Genomic DNA, 11,704 nt, shown 5'->3' with positions numbered 1-11,704 from the left:
TTTTATTCCCTTTATCAGTAGATAATATGTATTAAAAACTATTTTTTATGAGTTTCAATTTGATGTAACTTTTAATCCGATTTTTTAAACCACGCCGATTTTAATAAAAGTTTGGTAACTTTTATATTCCTATTTCATACTTTAATATGTGCATTTTCATAATAACCATTTAATTATTATAGATTTTTTTTTTCAGACTATTTATTCTATTATTATATTTTACTATATTTTATAATTTATATTTTTTCTCATTTTTATTACTGGAAATGTGAAACAATTGTAAAGAATTCCTAACTTTCGAACAATACGGTTTATTGGGGCCATGTGATAAGCGGGTAATGATTTTTTCCCATAACATTTAGGATAAATAGTAAAAACAATAAAAACAGTAAAAACAATAAAAACAGTAAAAACAGTAAAAATAATAAATAGTAAAAATAATAAAAATAGTAAAAATAATAAAAATAGTAAAAATAGTAAAAATAATAAAAACTCCGTAAAACACAAAGGACAACCAAATAATGTGTGTATGCCCTTTATTTTCACGGGGAAAATATCTCAATAGCTTTTCAAATGCATATATGAAGCATGTATTACTAATAATATTAATTTTGATAATATTTCATTATTTTTTTATGCATTTGTTTATATATTTATTGATTTATTTACAACCTTTCTCTTTATTATTTTCCTTTCTTTGAGCTTAAGTTATTGGACATTTGGGGGGATTATTTTTTCATAGCATTTACCTTTTCCTAATTTTTGACTTTTTTATTGGCTAACAATCTAAAAAAAAGAAAAAAATGAAAATTGAAAAATAATAAAATATATATATATACACACCAAAATTACAAAATAGTCTTACTCAGACAAACATAATATTAAATAACTAAACATACATAACCTTATACGAATGGATAATAACACAATTGTAATTGACAATGGCTCAGGTAAAAAAATTATTGCATGTGCAGGCAAATAAGTTAATTTATTAATTTATAAAAAAAATACCTTGCTGTTCAGAAAAAAAAAAGTTACATGGAAATTAGTATTATCCTCAATTTCGCTATTTTTATTAATTTCTCAATATATAGGCTATATGAAAGTAGGATTAAACACCCATAATTTACCGGCAATAGTATTCCCAACAGTAGTTGGAAATTCGAGAAACAAAGATGTAAATCAAACATATGTGGGCGACGAAGCATTTTTTCATGAATCAGAGTTATCAATATATAGGCCATTCGATCATGGACATATATCTGATTGGGACTTAGCAAATAACATATGGGATTATGCAATAAGTTGTGTAGATCCAAATAAAAGTGTAAAAAGTGCATTATTAACTGAACCACCATTATGTTCTATATCTCATAGAAAAAATATGGGAGAAATATTTTTTGAAAATTTTGGATTTGAAAGTATAAACATTTCTGTGTCTGGACTAATGTCTATATATGCAGCAGGTTTAACCACAGGTTTAGTTTTAGATATAGGAGAAGGGGTTACACAATGTATACCAATTTTTGATGGGTATATAGAAAAAAATTCAGTTATTCGTTCCGATTTTGGAGGCGAAGAATTAACTATGTTTATGCAAAAATTAATTTGTGATATAGGTTATAATATGACAACGAGAAAATCTTATGAATATGTAAAAATTATGAAAGAAACATTATGTTTTTGTTCGTTAAACCCTCCAAAAGATCAATTAAGAGATGATTTAACAGTTACATATACATTACCTGATGGGGATGTTTTAAGAGATGGATATAGTACTATAGAAATTTCACATGAACGATTTTATGTTCCTGAAGCTTTATTTAATCCACTTTTATGTCATAGAGATAATTTAAGTATTTCTGATATTGTATGTAAATCTATTTTATCTTGTCCTATTGAAAATCGGAAAATTTTAAGTAGCTACATTATTTTATCGGGTGGTTGTTCTCTTTTTCCAAATTTAGTTGAACGATTAGAACGTGAAATCAAAAATAATTCACCTGAAAATGCCAGATCTGCAGTAAAGGTAATTTTAAATGAACAAACTGTGTCTATCTTTATTTTATTTATAAACTTTTATGTTCCCTTTACGACTAAATCCTAACTATATACCGCCGCTTTGAACCGTTACTTTGATGCTTCTACTTTTTAATCTTCAGGTGCATGCACACGAAAATAGAGGAATTATGGCTTGGTGTGGTGCCCAAATATTTTCACAACCCGAATTGAGAGATGCTCAAAGAGGAGTGTGGGTATCAAAGGACGAATATGAAGAAATAGGGGATAACATATTTTTGATCAAAGTAAGAAAAAAAATAAAACAAATAGAGTATACAAAACGATATTTATTGGCCTAGAAAATATGACCCACATTTAGTAATGTCCTTTCGTGAAATTTCCATTGTAGTTGTATGTATTTTTTTTTTTGCTTTTCAATTTTATTGACTTTGGTTATTTTAATATTTTTTTTATAGGCAACTCTAAAGCTAACTTAGTTCAATTTATCTTTCCCGTTTTTTTTTCATTTTATACATTTTTCCATTATTTGGTATTTCAATATACCACCCATGAAAGCTTTCTATTATTTAACGTCTCGTTTAACTTTATTTATTATATTTTCTTGCTATATAAAATAAAAAACCGAAAGTTTACCATAATGATAAAATCCAAAAAAAGTCTGAAATATAAACCCATTCATTTAAAAAAGGACATATGATTATATACACATTTTATTCTAATTATATTTACTTGATTTTTTATTATATTTTCTATTTTATAATTATAGACTCCCTTTTGTGCCTTTGTTGATATTAAATGATGCAAATTTTTTGCAACATTATGAATTTTAATATCTTTCATTTTTTTGTCATATACCTAAAAAATGAGGAAAACAATATTTATTGACTAATCACATAAAATTATATTATTTCTATAATGTTATAGATTTTCCATTTTTATTTTATTCATAGTATTATTATATAAATATTCAATTTTTATATATTTATGTAAAAATATTCATTACATGTTTTACAATTTTTTACATATATGCATTTCCAATTTATCATAAATTAATCTCAAAACTTTTTTATCATACCGATTGTTTTATCCTTTTCTCTTCGATTTCGTATAGCATTTTATTTTTTTGACCTTTTACCTATATTTAAAAAGAAAGTTAAATATAACAAAAAGATAAATCAAATAACTATACATACTTCAATTACTTTTCATTAAAAATATAAATACTTGAATATATATGCACTAGTTTGATTATTCTCACATATTTATCGATCTCAATGATATTTTCTTTCCACTTAAAATAATTGTGAATATATTTCCTCGAATAAAATCCACGAAATCTATTTGTGTTCATATAAAAAAGGAGAAAAAATGACAATTTTTAATACTGTATACTTTAAAAGAGTAAAAATATTTTTGTCACATTTTTCCATATTTTGACATTTTTTATTACATTTTTTGTATTTTGGTGGCATTGTCTGATAAATACATGTTACGTTGGTCTCCTAACTTTTCTCGTTTTAATTTTTTTAGTAAATATTTGCATCTTAAAATTTCTAAGTTATTTCTTATATTATTTAAAAGGTGTCTAAAATGATAAAAATCATATTTAACAACTGTCGTTACAAGTATATACATATATGTATTACTATTTCGAGGGAAAACAATAATAAAAAAAATTACCTATAAATTATGTTTGTTTTTCTAACTAAGAATCCTCTAAAATGTTTTTGTATCACTAGTGCAGCTAGCCGCTCTTTTTCCGAATTTTTCTTTTTTTCTCTATTAAAAATTAATATTTTTTTTCAACTTTTTCAACTTTTTTAACAGTGAAAAAACATATGTGATGTTCATATTTGTAACCTTAAGAGGACCTTATAGTCATGTGATATATTTCCATAGTCCATTAATTTTATTAAATCCATGATTTTAAGCATTTATATGTTGAGGTATACACATATATTTGTGTGTACGTTTTTTATTTCTTTAAAGTCAGGAATATTTATTTGAGAAAATTAGAAGAAAACTAAAAACGTATCCTTTATGCATTGTAGCTAACTAAAATAAATACTACCTATTTGAAATCATCATTAAGGCTTAAAAAAAATGAAATATATATACCAGTGGGTATGGAAAAAATATATACATAAATATTGGATACAAATTAAAAAGTGCCAATCAATATTATTTAATGTAGGCAGTTAATCGTTTCATAAAAATATAATTTTCAATTTATTAAAAACACAAAAAAATCAAAAAATAACAATGCGTGAAAAAAATTGCTTGTCTCATTTTGTAAAGCAAATAGTTTTGCAAAAATTAATAAAATTTTTGAAATCATTAACAAAAAAAATATAAAAAAAAAGACTCCAACATTTTAATAATAAACATAGCATCAAATTATTTATAAAATTAATGTGCAAATAATAATATACCTAGGTAATTATCTTTGAATAATTTTCATCCATAATTTTTTCAATATCCTTAGCATATTTCAAATTCCCACAATAGATAACGAAATATAGTTTTATATATATGTACCAAAACATAATTTGGAATATATCCAATCATTTAGTATATCTACATGTGTGTTTATATTTTTTATGTACCTCCCATTATATAACTTTATTTTTTTCTTAAAATTTGCGATGCTAAAGATGATTTTTGGCTTAACTCATTTAATCTCTTTTGGCTTTTTCTTGAAAGAACATAACTTCTAAATGAAGTTGTTGACATACGAGAGCTTGTATTACATGTATTTTTAACTAACATATTAAATCTTTTTTTTTTTAAAATTTCTTTATTATTATATTTTACACCTCTTAAACTATTTTGTAATTTCTCAGCAGCTATTTCTCTATTATTTAACTTTTGTAAAGCAAATTCATTTTTTAAATAATTATCTATATCACAATTTGATGATTCTTTATTTAAGTTGGGATAGTCAAATTTATTTTTCTCTCCACTATTTCCTTCTTTTTCGTCATTTTCTTCTTCATTATTTTCTAACAATATTGGAGTGCTCATAATTTTCCCCCACGTAATAATTGGGCTTTTATCTAATCCTTTCCCGGCTTCTATAATTGGAGTATTGACATATTTATATCCATTTTTTTCGTGTAATAAATTAAAAACACCTTTGCTAATCATTTCATCTTCTTTATTTTCACGATCTCTGTTTAATAATTTCATTTGTTTAATTTCTTCACATTGATTTATTTGATTTTTAATATCTTCATTATATTCATCTGAAAATCTGGTATTTTTATAAGCTATTATATTTTTATTTTTATCTTGCCTGTTCAAAATATTTTCACTTGATTTATAGCCATTCGAAATTCTCATAGGATATAATTCATTTTCTGATTTATTCATATGAAGCATATCACATTTTATTCCATTTTTTGTACATTCTTCAATGTAATCCATTTTCATATTATATTCATTTCTTTTAATTATAGAATACATATTTTTCTCTATATTTTTATTTTTCATATTTCTTAATAAATATTCAAAAGATTTATTATCTTCTGATATATATAATTTTTGAAAATCACTTAATTTTATGTTTAAATTTATTTTATGTTTTTTACCATTTGGAAGTACAACTAATTTATATTTTGAGTTTTTATCAATTTTTTTTTTTTTTTTTTCGTCAATACAACTTAATATATTATTTTTATTACAACTTTGTAAATCACTTGATAAATCTGTTCGATATTTATCCATAAGTTCATAAATACTGTTATCTTCATCAATAAATGTATTTGGAGAAGGGGGACACATATTACTATTCTTATAATTCATGTCATTGCATTCTTTATTATTAAATTCGCAATTACTTATCATTCCTCTTTCATTTTTCAATTTATGTAAATCTGGAAAAAATGTCTTTTCTATCAAATATTCTAAAACTTCTAAGTAATCTTCTTCCATTAATACAATATTATTATTTTGATTTTTAAAATAGCTAGCATCATATTCTACTATTTCGTTATTTTCAAATAAAATAATTTTTTCATTTTCATCATCCTCTTTTTTCTCTTTTTTTTTGGAACGTATTATTTTTAAATTTTTATCATCTTTCAATAAAATTTTATTTTCATTTCTCCTATGTGTTTCTACATTATTTTCTTTATCATTTGGACTTTTATTTCCCTCCAAATAAGTTATATCTGTATTCTCCATAGCATGAAATTTTCTTTATTTCATTTAAATTTTCACAAAAATCCATGTTATTTTATAACTTGTCTGTTCGCATTTCAGTTAGTGTGAAATATAATATTCCTTGAAACATGTACAAGTTTTTCATATAAATTATGCACAAGATTATTTAGAGTATTAAATGATGACTTTATATTTTAAGTATTATTCTACATATGTATAAACATGTATGTTTTTTGAGGGCATATGTGCTAGTTATATTTATATCTTCAATTACATTTCATATATAGTAGGACAAACTAGCGAATAATAATTTAACACAAACTTCAAAAATAAATCATAAATTATTTGATAAGGCTTTTTCTCACTGTAATTTTTTGTTACATTGTTTTCATTTACGTTAATTACATATAATATATATATATATATATATATATATATACTAAATCAAATTATCCCATTTTTTAATCAACATAAAGGATAACAAAATATATTGTTACATAATTATTTATGTTTTCTTCTTATTTTATTTATGATATATGTATATTTTTATTATTAACAGTAAGAAATAATAATGAAAAATATATTTCATGTTAATAATTTAGGCTTAAAAAAAAAAAAAAAAAAAAAAAAAAAATTATATGCATATTAAAAATTTCGTCCTTATATGTACATAATATAAAACAACGGATTTGTCGTATAATAAAATAACTCGTTTGCATAATTTTTGAGACTTGATACAATTTTTTTTAAAATTGAAACAAATTATGAGAGAATGGGAAAAAGAAAGATATACTATGTATAATTTATGAAATATGCAAGTTTATAATTACGCAAAACGTACATCCTGCTTTCTATTATTGTTCATATAAATCGCTAGTTATATAGCCAAGAAAAAAAGGAGAATTATGTAATAAGTAAATAAATAATTACCAGTATAAATATTTAAATATACAGAAGTAATAATCATTTATTTAATTAAATAATTTTTATACTTTTTTCATATTTATTTTAAATAAAATAATGAAATGTAGCGGAAAAGTGGGCTACTTTTTGAATTTGAAAAAAGAATATGGAGACAGAGCTGAAGCGCTGATGAAAAAATTAGAGGAAGGAAAAGCAATCCAAGCTGCATTTATAAATGATTTCATAAAAATAGATTATATTAATATACTCAAAGTTTTATTGTATATGATAAAAGATAAAAAAGTGAAAACGAGTTTTGGTGGTTTATTTGTCGATGAAAAATATGCTAATTTATTAACCTATTCTGATACTTCACAAAATAATAATAATAATATATCATACGAAATAATAACTCGAAATAATTGCAAACATAACGAAAATTCTAACTCTATAAAGTTTTCTTCTCAATTGGACTGTAACGTCATTGTGGAATATAATACCAGCAAGGATAATGCAAAAAATGGCTTATATGAAAAAACTGAATCAAATCTGGATTATAAAAAAATAACAATAAGTAGATCAGAGCTACTAAATATAGATGGTATTATAAAATATGACGGAATGATTGAAAATGTAGAGAAACTAGCATATTATTTAAACCCGTGTTCTTTTTTGTCTGCTTATTTTTTAGACGTAAAAAAAAATGAAAACGTATTAGATATGTGTGCATCCCCAGGGGGAAAATCTCTTATTATTGCAAATAAATTATTTGGTTTTGATATTTCGCCTTTAGATCGAATTAATAGCATCGATATTCTAAACGATAAATATATTGAAATAAATTGTTGTATGAATGTTTTAAATTATTATAAAGTAAATATGAAAGGATGCCTTGTTGTTAACGAATATAATAAAGGAAGATATGAAAGACTAAAACAAGTATTGTATAAGCATTTACCAAATGATTTAATAAAATCGGGTAATTTACATATAACTAACTATAATGGGCTTCAGTTAAATTCATTTATCAGATTTCAAAAATTTCATAAAATATTATTGGATGTTCCATGTTCTACTGATGAACATTTAATAAAAAAAGGGACAAATGATATAAATAAATGGACTTTTAATTCTATTAAAAATAATTCTAATATTCAATATGATTTACTTGTCAATTCATTTTATTTGCTTCATAAAAATGGAGTTATAATTTATTCGACATGTGCATTATCTCACTATGAAAATGATTATAATATTGAAAAATTTATTAAAAAATTTAAAAAGGAAGTTCAAATTTTAGATTTTTTAGAGGATGAATACGAACGAGTTTACAAAGAGGAAATAATGCATAACCACCCCATTGAAAATGATAGTCACATATCTTGCCATTGTAAAATGGGAACACCTGAATCCTGTACATATCATAACAATCCTAATGTTTCCTGCACAAATGCAAAGAACTTTTCTGAATTTAAAAAAAATACAAGCTTTTTAAAATTTTTCGAAAAAACAAAATATGGTTATATTTCCCTTCCAGATAAATCCCCTTTTGGAATTTTATACATTTGCAAAATTAAAAAAATATAACTATTCTCCATTTCATTTCTCTAATAAATATGTGGGTGTATATATATATTTTTTTTCATGTGATAGTTTCTTTAATAAAAGTGATTTGATTTGTTTTGTTTTTTTTTTTGCGAACTAATTTTAATATATAAATTTTTAAACGCCGCTTAAAGCGAGCTTGTAATTGTTTGCATATAAATACGTACAGAAAAAAAGTATAATAAAATATTAAAAGAAATAAAATGAAAATGAATGTAAATATGTAGAATAAAAATTGAATAAGATAAAGAAAATAATAAATTGCACACAGCTACGTATATGACTAAAGGCTTCCTCTCGAATTGCGTACGGAAGTCAGTTTAACGTTTTAATTATATATATATATATATATATATATATATATGTGTAATATATTTATTTTTTTTTATCTAGCTTAAATGAAAAATTGTGTGTGCGCATATACAAGCAAATTGTGGTGTCATAATAGTATAGGCATAAATTTGAGTCCGGGATATGAGGTCAATTTATGAACGTGCATAATTTAAAAAAAATAAAAAATAAACGATAGAAATCAGAAAAAAAAAAGTTTAATAAATTCATTATTTATGTTAATATATGAATTACAATATTTATAAAATAGTTAGTCATTTCTTGGATGAGGAATATTTTAATATGGCTGTATTTGCATTTATAATAAATGCAATGAGTGAAATACTTTTGTCATATGAACATTCTGAAAGGTATGAAAAATGAGATGATAATCTTAAAAAATAATATTTAAGTTTATTATCATATTTACTGTTTAATAAATATTTAATAGTAGTTTCAAAAATAAAATTAACGGGTATTTGGCAAGTTATTAAACTTTGTATTTTTGTTACACATTCTTTGATTTTAATTTGTGTTGGATTTATAAAAACAAAATTACATAATTCATTAATATAAGTATGAGCCACTGATATAGAATGATGAGGTTTATCTGAATTTGAATAAACTGTCATTTCTAATGCCATAATACATTTTCTTAAGTTTCTTCCATGTATATTAATTAATGTTTTAAAAAAATTTGTCGAATTATAATTTGATGATACATTTTCATTATCACATATATTTTTTAACACTGTAAATATTTCTTCTTCAGTTGGTAATGGAACTCTTATACATATACATCGACTTTTTAATGGTTCAATAATTTTTGATAAATGTTCTAAATGTAATATAACTCTAGCATTTCTTATATAAGTTTCTAAGGTTCGTCTTAATCCGGCTTGTGCACCTTCACTTAAAAATTCAGCATCTTTAAAAACAAATATTCTATACATTGGTCTTTTTGAAAAAAAAGATGCACTAGATTTATAGCTACATAATTCTTTTATTATATTTTGTACTATAATTTTATCTTTTGTTCCTAATTCAAAACATTGTAATTCTAAATGATAATTGCTTTGTATTACATTTATATTTATTTTACTTTCTGTATTAGTTATATTTTCGGGGCGTCGAATTATTTTTTCATCTTTAAAAATTTCTTTTATTAGACAATCAATTCTTGTACTCTTACCCCCGCCCGGGGCTCCATAAAATATTATATGAGGCAAATCATTATGCACACTCAACTTTTTCAAACGTGCAGTTATATCTTTATGAATATTTAATTCGTCAAGGTTTCTCGGTGCATATTTTTCTAGCCACATTCTTAAAATATCAAAATGTAGAATTAGATGATAAAGTGAATAATTAAATATGGTTAGAAAAAAAAAAATACATGCACATGTGTGTGTGCTAATTCCCACTTAATGGATGCATATACGAGACTAAATTAATATAATGAATAAAATATTAGCTTATAATATGAAATTAGAAAAAGCATGCAATCTACGTATAAATATAAATAAAAGAACTCCAACATACACGGTATTAATTAATCAAATAGCCTAACGTTTTGTTATTTCCAACCAATATATCTTAAATATGAAAAACATATATTTTTTATTGTGATTGAACAAAACGAAAGATAAATAATTAAATGCACACCTTTTTGAAGTCAAATTAGTCCTTTATTTTATTTATTACTATTATTATTTTTTCCCCCTCTTTTTCTCTTTTTCACGCTTTAATAATAATTACAAATAAAAATATAATTTATTTTCCTATTGTGGATAAAAGGATGGATATAATAAATTTTGTAAAAAATAAATAAACGCTTGCATACTTATGATTGTGTATATTATATTTTTTTTTATCATCAAAAAATATATTGATATAATTAAATTCGTTCAAAAAAAAAAACTCTTTATATTTGGCGTTTTTGCATAGGCATGGAATGGGACAATGTGCTTATTTCTCCATATTTGAACGGGTATATATTATTTTTACTATTTTTGGAGATAATTTTATTTTTTTAATTGCAAACCGATTAGAGGACTATGTAATAATATAATGAATGAACAATGAAAAAAAATATATACGTATTATATACATCCATATGTGCATATGCTTTTACATAGACTTATTTCACATGAATTAATAAATTCGCTACATGACTGAGATAAATAATTCGTATTATTTTAAAGAGTTTAAGCAAAGAAGTAATAATTATTTTGAAAAAAAATCAAATTTACACTTTTTTGTTTATTAATTCTTTAAAATGTGTTATAAAAAATTTATTTTTATACAATAATATTTTTTTTTTTTTTTTACTGAGATAGCTAAAATATGATGTAATATTAAAAGATAAGAAGCCCTTGCATATTAACAAAATATGTATAATAATAAAGACGTAATTGAAACTAGTTTGTGGAAAAAAAAAAATAATAAATTATCAAAATGGCAACATAAAATATAGTTCCTTTTTATGCATAAATAAAATAACAAAAAAAAATATTTGCTTGCTAGGAAAATCATCAAATGTGAGACTAAACTTTTCTTGATAAAAAAAAAATCAAAAAGAAAACCCCATTATTTAAAAGAAAAACCATTGTTCATACAGATATACGAATACAGATATTTGCATGAAATATGATACAGTCATATATGTTTTAGTGTTTGC

General features: G+C 23.1%; 5 protein-coding genes across 5 annotated transcripts; 2 read left to right on the top strand and 3 right to left on the bottom strand.

The window, feature by feature from the left end:
* Window positions 1–913: 913 nt before the first annotated feature.
* On the top strand, window positions 914–2,498 carry PBANKA_0936900 (actin-like protein, putative; the record flags this gene model as incomplete). The annotated part of the gene is made up of 4 exons (XM_034564978.1): window positions 914–950; window positions 1,095–2,029; window positions 2,163–2,306; window positions 2,478–2,498. 4 exons carry the CDS (start codon window positions 914–916, stop codon window positions 2,496–2,498), a joined length of 1,137 nt encoding a protein of 378 aa, XP_034421720.1.
* An 86-nt stretch (window positions 2,499–2,584) lies between these two features.
* Window positions 2,585–3,944, bottom strand: PBANKA_0936800 (conserved Plasmodium protein, unknown function; the record flags this gene model as incomplete). Its single annotated transcript, XM_034564977.1, has 7 exons — window positions 2,585–2,626; window positions 2,752–2,877; window positions 3,098–3,157; window positions 3,281–3,359; window positions 3,473–3,607; window positions 3,703–3,801; window positions 3,883–3,944. The coding sequence occupies 7 exons, from the start codon at window positions 3,942–3,944 to the stop codon at window positions 2,585–2,587; spliced, it is 603 nt and encodes a 200-aa protein (XP_034421719.1).
* A 700-nt stretch (window positions 3,945–4,644) lies between these two features.
* Window positions 4,645–6,207, bottom strand: PBANKA_0936700 (ES2 protein, putative; the record flags this gene model as incomplete). Its single annotated transcript, XM_034564976.1, has 1 exon — window positions 4,645–6,207. One exon carries the CDS (start codon window positions 6,205–6,207, stop codon window positions 4,645–4,647), a length of 1,563 nt encoding a protein of 520 aa, XP_034421718.1.
* A 999-nt stretch (window positions 6,208–7,206) lies between these two features.
* PBANKA_0936600 (conserved Plasmodium protein, unknown function) lies at window positions 7,207–8,676 on the top strand (the record flags this gene model as incomplete). Its single annotated transcript, XM_034564974.1, has 1 exon — window positions 7,207–8,676. The coding sequence occupies one exon, from the start codon at window positions 7,207–7,209 to the stop codon at window positions 8,674–8,676; it is 1,470 nt and encodes a 489-aa protein (XP_034421717.1).
* Window positions 8,677–9,299: 623 nt separating this feature from the next.
* On the bottom strand, window positions 9,300–10,349 carry PBANKA_0936500 (replication factor C subunit 5, putative; the record flags this gene model as incomplete). The annotated part of the gene is made up of 1 exon (XM_034564973.1): window positions 9,300–10,349. One exon carries the CDS (start codon window positions 10,347–10,349, stop codon window positions 9,300–9,302), a length of 1,050 nt encoding a protein of 349 aa, XP_034421716.1.
* Between the last annotated feature and the right edge of the window lie 1,355 nt (window positions 10,350–11,704).

This window comes from Plasmodium berghei, assembly GCF_900002375.2.
Source record: "Plasmodium berghei ANKA genome assembly, chromosome: 9".
Taxonomy (NCBI): domain Eukaryota; phylum Apicomplexa; class Aconoidasida; order Haemosporida; family Plasmodiidae; genus Plasmodium; species Plasmodium berghei.
This window is presented reverse-complemented; position numbering and strand designations above follow the sequence as displayed.